This window comes from Betta splendens, chromosome 12 (genome assembly GCF_900634795.4).
Source record: "Betta splendens chromosome 12, fBetSpl5.4, whole genome shotgun sequence".
NCBI lineage: Eukaryota > Metazoa > Chordata > Actinopteri > Anabantiformes > Osphronemidae > Betta > Betta splendens.
This window is the reverse complement of record NC_040892.2, coordinates 14,177,908-14,200,307: the sequence shown is the minus strand read 5'-3', so window position 1 is coordinate 14,200,307 and position 22,400 is coordinate 14,177,908. Positions and strand designations below refer to the sequence as shown.

The 22,400-nt window shown below is 39.2% G+C and overlaps 1 protein-coding gene across 5 annotated transcripts; it reads left to right on the top strand.

Moving 5' to 3' along the window:
• The first annotated feature begins 150 nt into the window (after positions 1 to 150).
• On the top strand, positions 151 to 21,997 carry stxbp1a (syntaxin binding protein 1a). Of its 5 annotated transcripts, none has more exons than XM_041073079.2 (21): positions 151 to 311; positions 10,472 to 10,521; positions 10,790 to 10,871; positions 10,960 to 11,036; positions 11,205 to 11,283; positions 11,430 to 11,533; positions 11,612 to 11,653; positions 12,753 to 12,901; positions 13,033 to 13,117; positions 13,292 to 13,422; positions 13,527 to 13,634; positions 13,736 to 13,796; positions 14,053 to 14,118; positions 14,193 to 14,273; positions 14,365 to 14,503; positions 15,339 to 15,448; positions 15,683 to 15,784; positions 16,533 to 16,618; positions 17,160 to 17,314; positions 18,109 to 18,265; positions 20,232 to 21,997. In XM_041073079.2, the coding sequence occupies exons 1-20, from the start codon at positions 275 to 277 to the stop codon at positions 18,216 to 18,218; spliced, it is 1,854 nt and encodes a 617-aa protein (XP_040929013.1). In that variant the 5' UTR covers positions 151 to 274; the 3' UTR covers positions 18,219 to 18,265; positions 20,232 to 21,997. The 5 variants fall into 5 exon arrangements, with proteins under 5 accessions (XP_040929013.1, XP_040929011.1, XP_040929012.1 ...); XM_041073077.2 differs by lacking the exon at positions 151 to 311 and adding an exon at positions 2,958 to 5,925; XM_041073078.2 differs by lacking the exons at positions 151 to 311; positions 18,109 to 18,265 and adding an exon at positions 2,968 to 5,925.
• Positions 21,998 to 22,400: the final 403 nt, after the last annotated feature.

Below are 22,400 nucleotides of genomic sequence, written 5' to 3'. Positions count from 1 at the left end.
CATCACGAGTGTGTGATGTCTAGAAATTGATTGTATTTAGATAGTATAGTATAGTATAGTATAGTATAGTATAGTATAGTATATATAATATAGCCTGGCGTAGTTAGCTTAATAAGACGCAGTTGCAGGCACATTTCCGCTTGATGACGAGTAAATACGCAGTGACGTTATCAATTTGAGGCTCCTCCGCAGTGAAGGGAGTTGAACACAGCGACGAGAGAGCGAGAGAGGAGGAAGCAGCGAGTGATCACTCGGTCTAAGATTCAGCAGCATCATGGCACCGATCGGATTAAAGGCGGTGGTCGGTGAAAGTAAGGACACATTAGTAATTTCTTGCAGATTCTTATCTGTCTGCTACTGCGGTGGTGCTTTGTGCAAATTCGGTCGTGTTTGTGCATTTGCGAGTTTGTGCAGGATGGCTGCTAGTGATGATGATGGTGGCGGCGGTGGTGCAGGGATGTGCTATAGATGCTCCATTGTATGTGGTGAGGCAGGAAGCGACAGAGGCTTACTCAACCGTTCTGAACTGAAAATGCTTTTAACGGGCGATGATTACACACTGAAGCAAATGTAGCCCCACACCCCCTTTTAGTTCAGTAAGGCAGGTTATAATTTTTTTAATTGTTTTTATTGTTGAAACGAGATGCTTCACCCTATTCGAATCGGTTGCGTGAAAACCTCATTTTGGGAACCGGAGCGCATCAGAGCTGAAACAGCCTGCTGTGCGCTTAGCATCTTATTAAGGGCGGAATATGTCCAACTGAGTACAAACTGAGAAATAAAAGCCGCTATCCGAAAAATGCCGCATTATGATGGATGCACTTTCCTCCGGATTGCGTCCTTTGCTGGCGGTGCGCCACTAATCAGTGTGTCAATGTAACCATGCACCGTAAGGATTCTGTAAAGTCGACCTGAGTTAGTCTTTTATAGTCATTTTAGCAGTGTTGCTACACGGGGCTATTGTACGCAGGCCTTGACATGGAGGCACAGTAGGCGATGGTGGTGATTTTCAAGGCCTTGGCATGCAATATAATTCCAGTCAATAACTGATTGCATCTTATTGTACTGTGTTATAGTACAGTGGTGGGACTTTTGTGTGCTTTCTTTAAAACCTGCTCTATTGGTTTCCTGTAGTATGGAATGATATATTTTTTTAACTGGTTAAACTGAAATTTGATAGAACTGATATCATCTTTAATCAATTCACCATGTTTTGCATTGTTTAATTATTTATGCTTTGGCAGTTGCTAGTTACATAATCCAGTGGGTAGGGCGATGCAGGCCCTCTGTCTCTAAGTGATTATTCTTTTCCAGAACAATGTAAACATGTTTCCCTGTAGGCAAAGGCAGGAGTGCAGCAGGCCACACCTGTGCTCTGTGCTGGCTGTGATAAAAATGGAATGCGATTGGTGGAGAAGGAGGGCGACACCATCACCATTCTCTCTGCAGCAGTGGCTGTAGCAGTCAGGATGAAGCAGGGGGATGGGTACCAATAAGCAGGCTTACACCCTCTCTACATGAGTGAATATGACCTTAGCAAGCAACAGACATGATAAGCTCCAGCATGTCAGCAATAACCTGAGGTGGTAGGAATCAAATTTGGATGGTGCTGCTAAGATTTACAACTTATTATAATAATTAAACATTGTATGTGCCTGGCTAAACATTGACTCAAGATACGTTTTTGCAAATCATTGGAACTCTAGTAGTGTAGTTTATTGTATGACATTTTCTATCCGTTTATCTACTCATTTTTAACTGCTTTTCCTGTTTAAATCACTAACAGCTATATTAGCCTGAGAGGCAGGTAACACTCTGGCAGGGCCGGCCCGTGGCATAGGCAGTATAGGCAAATACTAAGGGCGCCGTACAAACAGGGGGCGCCAGAAATGGAGGAATAAAGATATACAGATATACAGATATATATCAGATAATTATCACGATTATACGATAGTTTTGGTTTCTGTACGATCTACGATATCGTAGAGCCAATATATCATAGTTCATAATACCGTAACCCGCACATTACCAAAAACCGTTTTATCTCATACCTGGTTGGCTCCTCCTCTCTGTCAATCACACCAGCAGCTGCTGATTGGTTCAATTGGCTCGTGTGTGTTTGCACAGTGGCACCGTTCAAACACGTAAAAGAAAAGAGGAAACCAAGCAACTTTATTGGCCTGCCGTAGTCTAGGTGTTAGACGCTACGCTTCAGGAGCGGGTTCAACCTGTTGCTTGAAGTGAAGCTACTGTAAAGCGTTTTGCCGCTGCTGCGGCGTTCAAGTCGTACGGACATTACCTTGCTCAAAACACGTCAAAGAAACACGCAAACGTCAAGTCTCTAGCTCCAAAAAATAATAACGTAATTGTTTAATTTAAATAACTAACCCTCTGTCTTATTTCCTTAGGTTATGTGCACATAAAATTGTTTTGTTTGTAAATGCAATGTGATTTTTAAAGATGTCTAGTTCGTACGATAGTTTGGAAGAAAATATGATGATTTAAAAGTGACAGTACCATATGTCTTTGTTTCCTATCTGGCAACACTGACTTTAACTGTTTTTAAAACTAGACTTTGGAAAAGGATAAGCTCACCACATTAATTTAACCACATTGTAGAAAAGCTACTACTACTACGTAGTAATAATAATAATAATAATAATAATAATAATAATAATAATAATAATAATATAGCTTACTTGCCTGACTTTACCTGCTACACAGTGGTCATTTTTTCATGGGGCAACAAGCTCAACATGTCAAAACGTCCGGTACTTTTTCTGATACAAATTATATAAATAATTCATATATTAGCAACAATTTCAACTTATATTGTATATATTGTTTTTTGGGTTAATGACACTTTTTTACACTTTTTATTTTGGGAGTATTAATTAGGTACTTTATGTAATGTATGTATGTTTATGCTATTTATATTGTATTTGATTTGTTCAGTTAACTTTTTTGTATTTGAATGTGCAATTGTGTTAGTTAATTAAAACAATATCCAATTCAAAGCTATTAAGTTTATTATGAGTATATAAAGTAGCAGTGAAATTCACTTAGACAAGCCAAGTTTCTCAGGGTCTCTGAATTAATTTCACCTTCAACACAACATGCACAATCTGATGCTGAATTGAGGCAATGAGAAATGAGACAAACATTTTTTACTGTAGGTAGCTGTGCTGATAACTCTACCCCATTTTTGTCTTTCTGGTGACCCTATTCAGTATATATTTTGTTGCACTTTGAAGTGGTTAATTCAGTAGCTTTGGCTGACTGTGATGGCTGCTCTGTGAACACACTTTTTCAAATTAGGCAATAAAGAAGGTGTTTGAAATAAAGCGTAACGTCATACTTGAAGAAAATATCTTGTGATGGCATGGTCATCGCCTCCCTTTGTGGAACAGGCTGTACAGGCTGTATAAGTAACTGTAGATATTGTCTTCAGGTCAGGATTTGTTACAGGAAAACCACACATGCAATATAACTGACCATGGAAGCATAATTGAAAGAGAGCATCATATACTTAAGTTTGATGGCTGATGCAATGCCTACAGCATTTTGGAGAGAAAACATGCCTGCTGAACCCACAAAGGCTGTCAAATAAATCCATTCTAAAATGTCATGAAGCATGAAAGGCTGGATGAAATAGAGCTCACTAATGCGGGGTAACAGCAGCTTGTGCACTTAACAAGCTCCCATGGCTTATGTAGAGGAAGAATGTTGTGTCAGAGCTTGCACACGTCCTCTTCAACCCTCTCAGTCACATGACTGATCTGTCTATCACAAACACATACATTGGGCCCATATTTAATATACTGTAACAGAAATGTGTACTCATAGAGACTACATTACTGATCCAAACATCGCCAAGATGCACATGTACCTTGTCCAACCAATGCATTGCAGATGAAGAGGAAGGAAAGTAGAAGATACTGTTTAATTGATAAAGTTATTAATAGTAAACCATATGTTATGAATTATGGCTATTATGTAATATGGTTGTACATTAATAAGTACTGCTGAGCTACAGGACACTGTCAGACAGAGGTCCAATCAGGCCACTGCAGCCTACTGCATCAAACTGCATCAGATTTCCTACTGAAGAACCCTGCCCTAACAAGCAATGAGGCACTGATTCACACTGAGATCAGTGGTTTGTATTTTAATGTCCACTGTGTTATGACTGATTGGACATGTTCATGTAGTTGCAAGTTGTATTGTTTGAAGGCAGGTGAGTCTGTGCTGCATATTGCCAGTGTTTTGCCACTGCTAAGGCCTTTTGCAAACAAAGCGTGTCATTATGACATTTGGTGTTGCTGTATAGACCTGTGTGTGAACTGTTAAGAGAATGTGTTGTTTCACTGGACGGCTTCATCAAAGCGACTAATAAAAACTGTAACAAAAATTCTTCTAACATGGGATTTACAGTAGGATCATTTGGTTTGGTCAAATACTGCCAAATACTGTCCATTACCTAATAGAGAATGTTGAGACATGACTTTCCTGTATGATGGTTGCCTCCACTGTGCCATTAGTAGGTCCCCAATTGGATGAGGCTGTATCAAGGTGCAGTATGTTGGTGTAGTTCAGGGAAATTGCAACTGACTTGTCCTGGTTATGTTATGTAACTGCAGGTTAAGCAGGAATTTTGATTTCATTTCATACCAGTGGTCAAGGTATAAATAACTGAAGAAACTGGCATGATTCTGATAGAATGTTATATTAAATCTTTCTGGCTTAGAACTCAAAGACCTGTGTATAATCAAATTTGAATGCTTTTTCCTCGTGTTAGTACAAATCGGTACTTGCTTTTTTACATACACACTCACACTAAAGCCAAGGCTGACAGACCAACTAAATCTGAAGGCCTGCTCTATACAAGGCTGAGGTCAGACTGACAGACAAAAGAGGAGAACCCAGACAGTGGAAGTTTCGCATGAACACCAGCATCCTCACCAACTTCTACAGGTGCACTCTTGAGAGCCTGCTGACTGTATCAGGGTGTGATATGGGAACTGCTCTGTTCAAAGGAAAACACTACAGAGAGTGGTGTAGACAGCACAGAACACCATCGGAAACAATCTTCCCTTTATCAGGGACACCTATCACAGACAGTGCCTGTGCAAGGCAAGTGCATTACTAAGGACCACAGTCACCCAGCACCTGCATGCTACCATTCGGAAACAGTTTTGTACATGGTAAATACGGAGTTGTTGCAGGGTCAGTGAATGTGCCACAAAGGTAACTGTTTTCAATGGTCTTTGAACGCACCACAAGAACAAGGTGCGCTCGAAAGCGAAAAAGGTGGACACGGCGTAGAACGGAAAATAGTACACGGGGAGAGACTTTAAGGAAGGAAGAGGCAAATTACGGCGATGGTATTTTTTGTTTTGGTTTGTTTAGCTCCGGTCAAAGTGGCAACAAGCTCTTATGGCAGGTTTGAGGTGACCTCCACAATAAAGAAAGGCTTCAGACATCAAGTAAAGCTTGATTTTTTGACGCTACAAAAGCTTTAACATTTTTTTTCAGAATGGTAAAAAATTTTGGGCCGAGCTGTGGTGAATGGCCAACTGTCTCTTTAGTTTCTTGGGTGTGATGCTGCTATGAAGCTGAAATATCCAGAGAAAAGAGAAGGGTCATTTAGTGAAAGTCCCATAGAAGGGGGAGAAACTGAACTGTTCGTGGCTGCATAATATGTAGAATCAAGTGCTACAGTGACCAGATCTTCAATGGCATGCATACAGTAACACATCACACTGGTTCTAAATGTGGCTAAATGTTAGTTGTTGCAGAAAATGCTATTTTTTCCTAGCAGAGTAGCAGGAAGGTGTGGGTATGATGAAAAAATCATTTCTAAACATTATACACTGAGAACAATGAACTGGTGGAAATTCCTTGGTAAGGTGCAACAACAGGGTGGTGAGTACTGTATTTTCTTAAACTTGCCTTTTGTCTGTCTTCCCTTTATTCCCTATAATGTCATGAGGAAATCCTGTATATGATAGCGAGAGTGTGTGTTTTACTGTGCCTATTGATTAACAGAACTGTTTCCCTGTTTGTTCAGGTTTGTCCCTTCCGTCTTGACTACTGTGTTCCTGTATTGTTGTACCGCTATATCATGAGGCCAGAGAGTAAAAATTTAAAATACTGATTCAATACTGATGTATCTAGGTTAGTAGGTGCTCCATCCAGTTCCAGCGATATATCATTCTTCCATTAATATTGTTTTATTTAATGCCTATGAATGACTTTGTCTCGGAGCATACACAGTCTTTATGCAGGTACAATATGATTGCTACAGGAGGGTGACGGCTGTAGAGAAACTGTAGAGAAACTAGTATGGTAAGCTATAGCAATGTGATAAAGGAGTTCACTTTAGTTTAAAGAAAAAGGAAGCTGGTTCCACAGGGGAGGAAAGAGACAAAGCATAAATTGGATATTGGTAGTTACAGTAGCTAGTTCTCCAGGGTCAAGAGCAGTAATAACCTATATAGTAATATAGGTTACGATATGTACCGTCAGGTACATAAATATTGGGACAGCGACAATTCCAACACTTTTACCTCTATACACCACTACAATGGATTTGAAATAAAACGACCGAGATGTGCTTCAACTGCACAGTTTTGCTTTAATTTCAGGGTATTTACATCCAAATGAGGTGAACAGTGTAAGAATTACAACAGTTTGCGTATGTGCCTCCAACTTGCTTAGGGACCAAAAGTAATGGGACAAGTGGTTTCTCAGCTGTTTCATGGCTGTGTGTGTTTTTCCCTCATTATTCCAATTACAATGAGCAGATAGTAGATAGAGGTCCAGAGTTCATTTGAAGTGTACTGTATGCATTTGGAATCTGTTGCTGTCAACTCTCAAGATGAGATCCAAAGAGCTGTCACTATCAGTGAAGCAAGCCATCATTAGGCTGAAAAAACAAAAGAAAACCATCAGAGCTCAGCAACGCCAAACGACCTAGAAGACCACGGAAAACAACTTTGGTGGATGACCGAAGAATTCTGTCCCTGGTAAAGAAAACACTCTTCACAACAGTTGGTCAGATCAAGAACACTCCAGGAGGTATAGGTGCATGTGTGTCAAAGTCAACAATCAAGAGACTTCACCAGAGTGAGCCTCAAAAACAGGAAGGCCAGAATAGAGTTTGCCAAACGACATCTAAAACAGTCTTCGCAGTTCTGAAACAACATCCTATGGACAGATGAGACCAAGAGCAACTTGTACCAGAGTGATGGGAAGAGAAGAGTATGGAGAATGAAAGGAACTGCTCGTGATCCTACGCATGCCACCACATCAATGAATCATGGTGCTGGTAGTGTCATGGCATGGGCATTTGATGATGTGACTGCTGACAAAAGCAGCAGGGTGAATTATGTGCCTCCCACATGTTAAGGAACCAAAAGTACTGTACTTGCTGTCAACTCTTAAGATGAGATCCAAAGAGCTGTCACTATCAGTGAAGCAAGCCATCATTAGGCTGAAAAAAACAAAAGAATCAGAGAGATAGCAAAAATATTAGGTGTGGCCAAAACGACTGTTTGGAACATTCTTAAAAAAGAAAGAACGCACTGGTGAGCTCAGCAAAGCCAAACAAGCTGGAAGACCACGGAAAACAACTGTGGTGGATGCCCGAAGAATTCTTTCCCTGGTGAACAAAACACCCTTCACAACAGTTTGTCAGATCAAGAACACTCCAGGAGGTAGGTGTATGTGTCAATAATCAACAATTAAGAGAATATTTAATACAGAGGGTTCACCACAAGATGTTAGTAAGCTTCAAAAAGAGGAAGGCCAGAATAGAGTTTGCCAAATTTGCCAAAACATCTAAAACAGTCTTCACAGTTCTGGAGCAACATCCCATGGACAGATGAGACCAAGAGTAACTTGTACCAGAGTGATGGGAAGAGAAGAGTATGGGGAAGAAAAGGAACTGCTCATGATCCTAAGCATACCACCTCATCAATGAAGCATGGTGGTGGTAGTGTCATGGCATGGGTATGTATGGCTAATAATGGAACTGGTTCTCCAGTATTTATTGATGATGTGACTGCTGACAAAAACAGCAGGTTGAATTTAGTGTTTCTGGCAATATTATCTGCTCATATTCAGCCAAATGCTTCAGCACTCATTGGATTGTACTTCACAGTGCAATGACCCAAAGCGTACAGTACTGCAACAGCAACCAAAGAGTTTCTTAAGGGAAAGAAGTGGAAGACAAAACTGAAGGGAAAATGCCCGAAGAACAAGCAGGAACTGAAGACAGTTGCATTGGAGGCCTGGCAGAGCATCACCAGGGATGAAACACCAGACTTCAGGCTGTAATTGACTGCAAAGGATTTGCAACCAAGTATTAAAAAATTACGTTTATTTATGATTTTTATTCTGTCCCATTACTTTTGGTCACTTAACAATTCACTTAACAAGTGGGAGGCACAAACTGTCGTAATTCCTACACCGTTTACCTGATTTGGATGTAAATACCCTGTAATTAAAGCTGACAGTCTGCAGTTGAAGCACATCTTGTTTGTGTCATTTCAAATCCATTGTGGTGGTGTATAGAGCCAGAAATGTTGGAATTCTGTCGTTGTCCCAATATTTATGGACCTGACTGTACATGAGTTCTTAGCACTATACCTTTTTTTTAGATATGGTCATTGTTTAGTCATTCCACGGGTTGTTGAATGACAGATGATAGAACCACATAAAGAGATAGCAACTCTAATTTTCCATCCCAGAAAACCCCAGCACCAGCTGACAAAACCTCTATAGACTGTAACGACTAGAGGCATACAGATACATATTACTGACTAGTATGAAGTTTCTCTATGATGCAACAGTGGGGAAATTCCTGTGTTATCACAGCAGTGCAAGCGAGAGAATAAAAAAACATCTCTAGGATAAAAAAGGCCAACAATTTAATCTCTGTAAACAGACAGGGATTAAAAACAGATGATAAATGAATCTTTAAAATGATTCTCCAGTGAGTTTTTGATGTAGATGTGATACGATATTCTGTAGGTATATAAAATAAACATCAGCAAATCAGTTCCACAACCAAAAGACTGGGCTGTTGAAGGGCTGTATACACTTGCAGCTTTTCTTCAGATATATTCCCACTGAAAATAGCCTTTTGAAAATCTAACATTGTATTGTTACAGAATGATGATAAAAAAAGTAAAATCAGTATAACACATGATTCTAGTTTATACGACTAATAAACCCAAAAAGCCTTTCATAAGGGAAACACTACAGGACACAGCAAGATGAAACATGACAATGCTACAGAGGAAAAAGGAAAATGTGTGGCCGATATCCCTGCTGCTGCTTCGCGTTTCATCCTGTAGCCTGGAGCTGCTCGATTAAAAACAATTTCAGTGAACTAGATTATAGTCATATATAAACGTAACTGAGCTTAAAAGTTTTATTGTCCTTTCATCTTTACTGTCCTTTCATCTGTACTGTCCATGTTCTCTTCTCACATTCTGATGGTTTTTGATTTTTTTTGTGTTAGTGGAAATCAAAAACAGAAGCATTTCCTGAAAAGAACACATCACTGATCCTTATTCAGTGTGTTTTCTCTAATCTAATTTGTTATAATCCACTAGTATTTAGGTAAGTGACATCAGGTTTTAGGCAGGGACGAAAGGCTTAGTGGTTTATATGCACAGTGACCTATCATGTTAAACAGTAAATCACTGTAAATGGATTTGTCCCAATACAGATGGCAGATGGTCAGCATAGACTACAACTAATATACTGTAACTTGAATGCACAGTGAATAGAATAGTTTTGTTATTGGTTCTCTAAATTCTTTTATGATAAGGTCTTACCATAAAATGGTAAGGTATGGTAAAGTAAGGTCTTAAACCTTAGCTTGTAAAGTGCATGACATAATTTTGTTGTGATTTGGCGCTATATAAATTAAACTGTACTGTATACTGTTTCTCATCAAGGTGATTTATTCTATCAGTGTAGAGCTGTGGCCAGTAACCTTGGTATTGGTCATGTTTGACTTTCCTGTGCTGTTGCTCCCTAGTCTTGCTGCATCGTCACAGTTTTACTACCAACTGTGGGATCATTTTTGTGTATATTTTATATTTTACTCGTCTTTGAAATAATGCAACCCTAAAATTAGGACTGTGTTGTTTTTAAACTCAGCTCTAAACTCAGCTAAACACATTTCATGGTGTGAATTATAGAGTATTATAGTGTATTTTCTATACTGTCTATTGTAGTCTATTGTATTGTACAGTATACTGTAGAAAGAGTGTAACTTACTCTATATTATTAGCATTCATTATTAGCATTAGCATTGCTTAATTTATAATAAATTTATTAAAATCACAGTATTATTTACATAAATATTAAGTAAGTCGCTTATTCAAATACAACAAATAAACGATATGTGAAAAAAATGGGCATCAGCAGTGAATATGTCTATTTTGTCTCACAGAGATTATGAATGATGTGATCAAGAAGGTAAAGAAGAAGGGAGAATGGAAGGTAAGACAACTATTTTTGCCACTACAGTATTTCATACCATAGCAGTCATGCTTTTCGGCCTGAAAAGTGAACTGAACTACAACTAACTTAGACATCAGCTGAAAAACATTTACTATTCTACCAGTTTATATTAAGCACTGCAAATTCATACTTCTCAGATTGCACTAAACAGTCTAAGATGCTCACATTTATTTTTGCTTAAATTTTATGTAGATGACTAACTAACATAACTTGTTTATTTAGTCACTATCTTGCCATCTTTTGCTAGGCATTAATTGTGGACCAGCTGAGCATGAGGATGTTGTCGTCTTGCTGCAAGATGACAGACATCATGACAGAGGGCATCACCAGTAAGGGCAATCCACATGCACATTTCTTTCTTGGCTTGACATCTTCTTCAGTAACTGTGTATGTTTGTATCTGCCTGTATCCGTTCAGTTGTGGAGGACATCAACAAGCGACGAGAGCCTCTTCCCAGCCTGGAGGCCATTTACCTGATTACACCCACAGAGAAGGTGAGCATGCGCTTTATCAGTTTCACTCAAAGTGCACACTCAGAGTCACATTAGTATTCAGTTACTGTGGGTAGTGCATTTAAAATTTATGAGAAGGACATTTTTAGCAGGCTGTTTTATTCTCTAGATTAATGTAATTCTGAAATAATCAGTTGTTTCTTTTCCCAGTCTGTCCACACTGTTGTTGCAGACTTTAAAGACCCTCATTCAGCCAAATACAAAGCAGCCCATGTTTTCTTCACTGACTGTGAGTATACTAGAGGAACAGATAGGGTCTGAACAAGTAGAATTAAAAATACAAGTGGTTGTAACCTTATAATTGGGACCTAATAATTTTTTATTCTGTCTTTTTTAGTAGAGATTTCACAAAACAATCTTCTCTCTGCCTTTCAGCCTGCCCTGATCCTCTCTTTAATGAGCTAGTGAAGAGCCGTGCTTCCAAAGTCATCAAAACGCTGACAGAGATCAACATTGCCTTCTTGCCCTACGAGTCTCAGGTAAACATCCAGCGTCCAGTGTGTTGATGCCATTTTTTTCATGCTTTATGTTTTATTAGTGGCTGTGGATGACTGCAGGTGAGAGAGAGAGACAGAGCAGCAAAAGATCGATTTGGACAGGTAGGTGGAGAGAGATGCTGCAAAGCACAGAGACAGAAATAGAAACAACAAGGGTATGGGCTGTGTATGGGCTGGGCCTGGGTGATGAAAAAAGAGACTGAGAGAGGGAGAGGCACAGTGCTGCTGACTCACCACTATTTACTGCCATACTCTTCGAGAAACGTTCATATTTGTAACACAGCCTCTCTCCCTTCCACTGCTTCTTCACCCTTGCAGCATTCACATCGCTGTCTTTGCACATCACTTACATACTCTCTGCATCAAGCTTTTTATTTATTTTTAATTATTTTATTATTTTATCAATTGTCTTCATCCTTTCATTTCCTCCAACCATATTTTCTTTGACATTGCTCTCCCTCATTCATTCTCTTTTTCTCAACCGCCTCCATTTCTTCCCCTGTCTAACCTTTCTTTCTCTCTCTCTATCTCTACCGCTTCCATTTCTCCCCCTGTCTAACCTTTTTTTCTCTCTCTATCTAAAGATGCTGCTTGGCCTACATGACTATCTCCACTCCTGTCTGTTATGATTAATTCAGAGTCAGTGGTTTTCTGCTCCAGGCAAAAATGCAGCCTCAAACCCATCCCACAGGCTGATGCCCTATTCCTATTGGATGAATGTGAAGCCACATTGGGAGACGTAACCAATGGCCATGAAGCTACACAAAGAGACCATACTTCTGTGGCGCAGAAGTCATGTGACTGAACATATGGGCAGGGAGGAGGGAGTGTTACAGAGTGGGAGGGCGTGATGCAGGTTAGAGGATAGGAGTAAGGAGAGGATGAAACGAGAAAAAAGAGCAGAGAGAAACAAAAATGAGTGAGCGACCAAGAGTGCACAGGACAGAGAAGGAGGAAACTAGATGAAAACAAGGTAACAAGAAAGGAGATAAGGAGTAAACAAAGAGGGAGGGAGGCAAGGAACCATGTGACAGGACAAAATAGTTGTTAGAGACAACAGAAAGGTGTAAAACCAGAAGACAGCATGGCATTGACAGTATGCACACTCTAACACAAATTCTACCAAATCCTAAACAGCTAACAAAAGATGGAAATAACTGCCTTATGCAGCCCAGTTTAGATTTGTGTGTATGCGTTGCAGGTGTACTCTCTGGACAACCCAGATGCCTTCCACAGTTTCTACAGCCCACATAAGACCCAGCTGAAGAACCCAGTGATGGAGAGGCTGGCTGAGCAACTGGCCACACTCTGTGCCACCCTTAAGGAGTACCCTGCTGTTAGATACCGAGGGTGAGCAGCAAGTGATGTAGCTATGGCTTCTTCCTTTTTTCCTACTGTTAACCCAAAGATATCTAAGCTTCTGCCAAATGTGGTGTATCCATACTTTTCTTTCGCCCTACATCTGTCTATCATTTTGTCAGGGAGTACAAGGACAATGCCACCCTAGCCCAGCTGGTTCAGGACAAACTAGATGCCTACAAGGCTGATGACCCCACCATGGGAGAGGTGAGGCAGGATTGTTAATTTTTCTTTGTGCAGTATTTTGTTATGTATTGCCTTACATTGTTCATTGAAGTAGTCAAAGCTGCATGTCCCTGGGACTGTTGGGTGTTAAAATACAGTTTAATAAGACAATGTGTGTTTGTATCAAATTGTTTCTCCTGTGCCTGCTGTCTGTAGGGTCCAGATAAGGCTCGTTCACAACTCATCATCTTAGACAGAGCTTTTGACCCTGTCTCTCCTGTGCTGCACGAGCTCACCTTCCAGGCCATGGGTTACGACCTGCTTCCCATTGAAAATGATGTCTATAAGTAAGATAAAGGACAAGAAAACACAAAGATTAGCCATTTTAATTTTTTAATAAATGGTTCTACAAATGTCTCTCATGTTTGGCAATATCAATTGTCGTCTTCAGGTATGAGACCAGTGGGATTGGAGACTCCCGTGTGAAGGAAGTGCTGCTGCATGAAGACGATGATCTGTGGGTGAGCCTGAGACATAAACACATAGCGGAAGTGTCACAGTAAGTAGTTTTCTTCATATTTATAGATTTTTTCATACTGATTAAGGTGATATTACAACGTCTCTCATTACTACGTATCTGTCGCTGTTTGTCTTATTTAGGGAGGTGACACGTCAACTGAAGGAGTTTTCCTCTAGCAAGAGAATGAATACTGGTGAGAAGGTAAAAGAGAAAGCTGTTATCAATACTGTACTGGTACTGGTTCAGACCAACACAATGACTTACCCTGAAGTGACACATTTGATTACCATGGTATTTTATGCTGCCAAGCTGATCTACTGCTGCTACCAATCAGATTACAGAAAAGCATTTAGCAATTCTCACAGCATACTGATGGGATGAAGTTTACACTAGTGGTTAAAGGAGTATACAGTAAGATCCTTCAGTTGGTTACTTTGCCTTATGTTTGTCTTCACAGACTACAATGAGGGATCTGTCCCAAATGCTGAAGAAAATGCCTCAGTACCAAAAGGAGCTGAGCAAGGTTTGTGCATCAGTGTGTGCTGTTATGCCTGTGAGCATGAATGTGTGAATGAATGTGTGTTTTGTCTTTCTCAGTACTCCACTCACCTGCAATTAGCCGAGGACTGTATGAAGCATTACCAAGGGACAGTGGACAAGTTGTGCCGTGTAGAGCAGGTGAGAGGAGAAAATCATTAGAGTCAGTGCCTCTGGGTAAGATTTGAGTTAAATTACAGAGCATGTATGAGGCCTGAATCCTCTGTTTCAGGATCTTGCTATGGGGACAGATGCTGAGGGCGAGAAGATCAAAGACCCTATGAGAGCTATTGTGCCCATCTTGCTAGATGCCAACGTCAGTACATATGACAAAATCCGTATCATCCTGCTTTACATCTTTCTTAAGAATGGTAGGGAGAAGCATATATGATGTAACAAAAGTACCTCTGACGTGTACATTTTTGCATTTGTCACAGTGTAAATACTAATACTTACTAGTGATTTGGATGTTTTCTATACATATAGATCTTTGAAATTAATGCTAAGAAAGAGTGCAGTGACTCATCATCCACTCATTGATGAGTATTAATTTTGCGACCAGCGATGCAAGGTCATCTGAATCTTAAATCTGCACATTATTCTGTGCATACCACTCCTATCTGTCCATACCCCTTAAATCGTATATTAGATTCTTAGTACTGTAGTTTGCATATGTATGTCCATAATATGTATGTAAATACTGTAGATATTGCAGATTCTGCACATACCGCCCACTGCACGTCCAAACTGCATTTGGTTGCCTTGTACATGTCTATTTACAATAAAGATGAATCTAATGTAATCTAACCTATATATAGTTCACAGGCACAAAACTATATGGAACATATTGTACTAATGGTCCCAAAATAAACCAAAAAGCTACTGAAAAATCCAATTCACAATTTAATACAAAATATAGTAGGACCAAACATAGATAATCAGACTATGTAGAGAAAGAAATCAAGGAGTAACCCTATAATGTTGAGAATAAACTGGTGTCATGGGAAAAATGCTGTAAAGTCACTTACAAAAAAGAAGCTCGGTAATACAAAGAAAGTTCAATGATATATGGTAGTTTCATAAAAGTTTGTTATTTTTTCACCTTGGCCACAATTATTCAAGGACAGGCTGACCATATAAAATGTAAACATGCAGTAGCTATATTTTCCAGTTATAGGATGTGACCTGTGTGTTGTCTGTGTGTAGGCATCACAGAGGAGAACCTGAACAAGCTGATCCAGCATGCTCAGATCCCTCCTGAGGACAGTGAGATTATCACCAACATGGCTCACCTGGGTGTCCCCATCATCACAGATGTAAGATTTGTTTGCTTTGTTTGAAAAGGTTCATTTTTTCTCATCTTTTTTGCATGTCATTCCCTGCTTTTTTTCCACCATCTGGTTTGGTCTGATGTATTGTATTCTCTCAGTTGCTTCCTCTTGTTTTATGTGCAAAACATTGAGCGAGCCTCTAATGATATATATCACAGTAAATGAAAATATACAATACTCCTCATATTCTGTCTTATTGGGCCTTCCTTCCTTCATCAGTCCACTCTCCGCCGAGGAAAGAAAGTGGACAGGAAAGAGCGTGTGAGTGAGCAGACCTATCAGCTGTCCCGCTGGACACCACTGGTCAAAGACATCATGGAGGTTTGTTTGGAAGGGGCTTACTGTACCTTACAGGGGGCTTTATTTTTTTCTGTCCATGCAAAGATTTCTGTCCATAAGCAAAATTGAGATTCCAAAAACACAAAAAAATTATTCAAATACATAATATATAATCAAAATCCTCCAAACCTTTTAAGGTTCCACGAGAATGGACTATTCGCTTGGTTTTGAATACTACTACATAAATACATACTGTAGAATGCTGTACATAATTGTTTAACAGCCTGCTCTGGCTGATCCTCTCTGACTCTCCCTCTGCCACATATTGAATGAAGGCAATTACGTGCAATTTTATTATTACTGATACAGTACTACTTTACATGGTACTGTATACGACACACACGTGGAGGCACACACGTCCAAAAATACTTTGTGTAGACAAAGGAAATTTTGAAAACTTGAATATTTTGTTACTTACAAAACAAAACAAAAGCTTTTTGTGCGCAAATGCCAAAGTTTAATTTATGTTGTCTTTTATTTGGTATTCAAACACAAATGTAAATGCTGTAATTTGACATTGATAAACCATTCAATTTGGATAGATGCAATGCTGGCGTGACCACATTATACACGTCTGATGTCACTCACAGTTGTCCAAGGGATCGCTCAAGGAGTTTGTGTGTTTGCTCAGATACATGAATTAGAGGGAATATTCAATTGCTTTTGTGTGTGTGTGTGACAAAAGACATTATTGCTGATGGAGGTTGTCCGTGCTTTAATCCCACTGCAGGATGCTATTGATGATAAGCTGGATACCAAGCATTACCCCTATATCTCCACACGCTCCTCTGCGTCTTTCAGCACCACCGCAGTCAGGTACACGGACATGAACACACACATACAGTGGTATCCTATTGCGTACTTTTTTTTTGGTATTGGACCACAAGTGATTTGTGAATCCAATCAATATGTGACATCACGGAGGTGATACTAATACATGTAACTCACAGACTAGTGTGCAGAGTTGTGTGCAGATCCTATTGCATACACGTGATGCAAGACTCTATACATTCACCACCATTACCTGTGATGAGGAAGAAGGCCATTACTAGAGAACATAAACACAGTTACTGCTCAAATTAATTGTGTATCAAAATGAATATACTGTATATGTGAGTGTGTCATCAACCAGCCCCACTAATCCCGACAAAAGTCTGATGTGTATTGATTCAACTTTAGATCCTCTCTAGTCAGTAATCTGTCTTATTTAATGATTGAATTAATATGATGAATACAGTTCAAAAGTGCCTCTTAATAATAACAAACAAACTAGGCAGCCAAGTTAAGCTAAAAGGGCAACGTTGCTATTTTCCAGTACACTGATTTCTGTTTGGCTCTGTCCTGTCTGTTTTGTTAGTGCTCGATACGGACACTGGCACAAAAATAAGACACCTGGAGAGTATCGCACTGGACCACGGGTCATGGTCTTCATCATCGGTGGCGTGTCCTTCAGTGAGATGCGCTGCGCGTATGAGGTCACACAGGCCAATGGGAAGTGGGAAGCCATCATTGGTGAGTAGTGAAAAGAGGGGCACCACAAGAGGTTTTTCTGTGTCAGCTACTCAGAGACATGTCCTCTTGGAGTGGACGTGTCTCTTTTTAAGAGAAAGATTTATAAAAGCTGCATCTTAAAAGTGGGAGGTGTGAGGTGGAACCAGCAGGTATCCAGTTAGCCTCAGACATTCTGAAGGATGCAGGGTTGAATAGGAAAAACATGAATGGAATGAAAGAGAAGTGAATTGTCTGTTTCTGAAATAAAAGAGCTGAGAACACCACACATACTGTATAGATTTATATTAAAATTACACAGATTTCTATCAAAACCTAGTAAGTGCCAAAATGTACTTTTCATGTTCATGTACCCAAATCCTATAGATTGATTAACACATCATAGACACAACAGTTTCTCAGCATTAATACTGAAGAAGGATCCATCTACAGTGGACTAATGTGTGCAATATGTCTTGTTAAATTGCCCTTTATGTTATGCTCCTCTGTATTGTTTATTTGACGTCTTAATGCTTTGCTAGCCTGTCTGTGTTTTTAGTGGGGAAAGTGCTTTGTGCTTTGCTTCAGCTGTCTTTAAAAACAACTGTTGTCTTTATTGCAGTCCTGCAATGTCTTTTTTGTCTGTGTCTGTGCGTATGATTGTTTCATGTGGTCTACAAGATGAGACAACTGTGTGTACAGTATGTGTGAGCGTACACCTGGTTGCTTGTTATAACCCTTTTTTTTCTGAGAACGCGTGGAAGGGGGCGTGAATGTGTTGAGAGATGAGTGGTGAAGCCACCTCTGTTCCTTCACAGGTTCCACCCACATGCTCACCCCCACCAAATTCTTATCGGACCTGCAGCACCCGGACTTCCGAGAGTCCACTAGGGTGTCCTTTGAGGACGCAGACCCCTCAGCCGAGTGAGGCAGAGACAGATTGGGAGGGAGGGAGAGAGAAATCACACTGAAAAAGTAAAGGCAGCCGCACAAAGAAGCCCTTTTCTAACCTTCACAGAACAAGGGCTTTCTCCGTGTTCCTCCTTCTTCGCTGAACACTCACAGTACAGTGTTATGTAACTCCACCCTCCCCGTGTCCCTCAGGGATGGGAACCACCAACCTTTCCTCACTGCATGGGATGCGCCTGAGTGGTTTGTGACCTCCATCCCTGCTGCCTCCTCCCATCATCTGAGCTGGGTGGATTAAATCCCTCAGAAGCCACCCAAAGGCCCTTTGAGCCTGTTAAATGCTCACTCCAGATTTAATCTAACCCCCACCCCCACCACCGGTCCATCTTTCTCAGTTTTAACTTTATGATTATGCTAGCTGATCGACTCTTTGCAAAGACAATCATCTTGATTTCTATTTCTCTCCCGGAGTCTCCATGTCACTATCTTCTGTCCATCAGATGCTCACATGGCTTGTCTGCAGAGGGTGCTGGATATTATTAAAATGAAACCATACAAATATATACAGACTTGATACACAGGGCAATTTTGAAAAAGAAATTGTTACGACAACATTGGTACAGTAGCATCACTAATTGTATGATGCCTCTCTGCTGACAGAGTCTGATTGTAGCATTGGTCACTGGACTCGCTTTTCCAGTCTAACCAAAAATTCCCCAAAGTCAATCTGCTATCCCTTCCCTTACGGCAAGAGACCTTTCATTAGCTTAAAAAATCACTTTTTTCAAATTCATATTTTAAAAGAGTTTTGTGGAATCCGAAAGTATCTTTTGGAACACCTTGAGGTGGAGGTAATGAATAATCTTAAGAGCTATTTGCATATTCATACATGCCACTACTTTACACTGTTACTCTAACCAATACTGCCCCCCACCTACAGTACACCCACACACACGCACTCACAGAGCCTAAACATCTCATTCCTTACTAATCTGCTAAAGCGACATCATTTAACAAAGTGACTTCTGGGTTCATGGTGTTTCTGGGGCATAAAGTTCCTCAAAGCTGTGTGTTTGAGGTACAGTAGAGAAGCATGTAAGGCCTGTCTGAAGTTGAAGTCTCCATAATAAACCTTCACACTAATAAACACAACCCCTGTATAACTTTAACAACCCAACTTGAGACAGGTATTCCTCCTTTCTCCATATTCCATTTCCTGGTAAGTTTCTACTGTTTTTGTTGGAGGTAAAGCAGTTTACCAAATCAAACAAACATGGAACATGGAACAAACATGCAGCTTTGCCACAGAAACAAACCATGCCAATGTTAAACAGGTATGTGGTGTAAATCAAAAAGTCGGTTTGCCTCTCAGCACAAGAATCAACATGCAAGTGAAATCATTTAATTAAATTTAATTTAATTAAAACATAGGTCAGGTTTGATTTTCATGTTTTATGGAGAAAAGAAAAACTATGAAAACAGCACGTCGAAATACATTCCAAAATGCACCGAGATGCAACAATCTATGAGAAACCATTTGAAAGCAAAGCAAAATCTTTGCTTTACCTCATTTAAGTTCTAAAGTGTACAAAATGTGTCTTTGGCTGTCACAGTATGCCATCCTCAAGTTTTACATTCCCATTACAAAGTTTTTGCTTGAAGAGTTCATTAAATAAGAAGAACTGTCCATTTTTATTATTAATTAAACACCATCAGTAGTAAATGCATTTCAAATATCCATGACTTTCAACTGCATGTGTTAACAAAACTCACTGAAACGTTTTTAAAGCTTTTAAGATTTTTTTAGACAGTGATAAACATTAAAAATTAAAGGGTGCATTACATTACATTAAAACCTTTGAGCTATAGAATTGTAACTATACAATCCAAGATTTATTTTAAACAGCTGGCTAATTGAATGTGATTTTATAACTCTAATAATAGACAAGGCATATACATAATGACCTTTTTTCATCTGTATCTTTCGAATTGTGCAGAGCTAACAGCTTCGTATGTGTGTGCCTGTCTCTAGGATCTACCAACATCTTCACCCCCACCAGCCTGCTGGAGCAGCTTAAGGCCATGAACAAACCAGATGAAGAAGTGACAAATTAATCCTATCCTTATCCTTCCCCTATCCATCAATTGCACAAAAAAAAACAGGTGAATAAAAATATATGTTGTATCAAAGAATAAAACTATTGCAAGTGTTCTCATGTTTTACAATGGATGCAACTTAATAAACGTATTTAAAAAAGTTTAAATAGCATAACAGAAGGCTATTTAAAGCTGAAAGTATCAAGATGTTACCCTGTATGCTTTGAAACCTGCTAGAATTTGTAGAAGGTAGGTGTTGTTCTTTTAGGTTATCTCCTTGTTGTGAATTCATTCAAAGTGGGTGGAGGAGGGACGTGCAGTTTGAGAGGTTATTGTAAAATATGTCAACATGCAATATATAAATATATATAAATTAATTCCTTTAAGAAATAGTTATCCCGGCCCATTAGAGATGTTCGTATTCAGTAGCATGCTTGGACTCTTGTGGACTGTGAATGTGTTTGTATCCAGTGTGGATGTTCCAACAGACATTTAGCATTTAACTTTTTCCTAAGGTGTTTGAATGCTCTACCAAAAATCTTTGTTTTGAATGGGAAATTTAAACAAAATAATAAAATGAATAAAACTTTTCAAACCACCCCTAAAGTACTCATCTGCTCAAGGACTCATCTGTCAACAAATTTTATGGGACAAACAGTGACACTAACTATACTATATATATGCATTTTTTGGTGTTTGACTGACTTTGGACATTATTCTGTGGCTGAGACTATAAAAGACTAAGAACAGGTATGGTTTCAAAAATATCAGTTTTGTGGTAAGACTATAACTAAACTAAGGTATCATGGATCCAGCTAATATTAATTGCTATTTTCCCCTCTGGCACGTTGTGTTTAAGACAAAACTCAAATTTTAGATTGAGTAAAAGCACTGGCAGTGCTGTACTGGCAAAAAAGTAAACACTCTGTAAAAAGCAAAATAGCTAACACACAAGAAACATCCCTCTACTAGTTTTCAGAACTTGCAACAATATTTTCATTGTCCAAAGAACCTTTACGTTTTAATGTCAAAAGGCCATTGCTTGCGCTGATATTTATGAGTACTTTTAAAAAGGGCCAGTTGTATTTCAGTATTGTATTTCTGTCAGATTAAGTCTTAGTCATTGGTTAGTAACAATGTTTTTATGACATGCACTGAGTAGTGTTGCGTATATGCCATATGTTAGTGTCTCACTGTCAACTGGTGATTTTTCTGACTGTGAAATAGTGAAACCTTCAAAAAACGCCCCTATGAAGCCACTGTGTTTGTGATGTTTTAGTTATAGCTGTTAGTGGACATCTGGAAAAAAGAAACAATTATTTCCTTTTTCTGTCTCTGGTGCAATGTAAAACTCTTGAATAGCTTTGCAAAAATATTACGATATTAAGATAAAATATTAAGACCCTCTCTTTTCATTTCTAGAGGATAACTTCCTTTCTTCTTTCCTGGCCAAGCAAGTTGTATATTGAACTATATGATGTGTTTTCTGTGATGCAAATGTTTGGGTGTTTACCTTTTCTCTTATAATTTGCTATGTATAGTATTTACTCTTTCGAATCAATTGAAAGAAAAAATACTGACATTATTCTGTCTTTAAACAGTAGAACTTATTGGGTTGTATGTTTGCGAGTGTTGAAGCACAATACTTCCATGTGTACCCAATATGTACTAAGTCTGTCTAATAAATTGGCTTCCATTACATTACAGGCTCATTGCTTATATGACACTACTGAAAGAAGTTAATAATAAGTACAGTACACTGGTAATAATGTTTAATGTACTTTAATTGGCAAAATATTAAAAACGCAGTACATCTAGGTATATGTAAAATATTTTCCAGTTTTGTGCTATGTTTATGGTTCTTTCTTAACTTCTCTGTAAGTTCAGATTGATCCAGTTGACTCCTTACAGTAAAAGCCTTCATCACTACAGTGCTATGTGCAAAATGTTTGTTCCACATAAGCTGACTGGTTAAAGCAAAGGTCTACGTTTGCAATGTTTGAAATTCCATTCCAAAACGTCCAAATGAAAAGTGACCATAAATCATAAGATAAAATATATCTGTGGTGTTTTCTAGCTTGGCTGTTTGAATTAGACTCAATTG

Excerpts from the sequence above, each read along its gene's own strand:
- stxbp1a (XM_041073077.2), top strand. The coding sequence starts at position 5,802 with ATGCTATTTTTTCCTAGCAGAGTAGCAGGAAGGTGTGGGTATGATGAA. Across the intron at positions 5,926-10,471 it reads TAAGGTGCAACAACAGGGTG|AGATTATGAATGATGTGATC; the intron begins GTGAGTACTGTA and ends TTTGTCTCACAG. Across the intron at positions 11,534-11,611 it reads TCTTGCCCTACGAGTCTCAG|GTGAGAGAGAGAGACAGAGC; the intron begins GTAAACATCCAG and ends GGATGACTGCAG.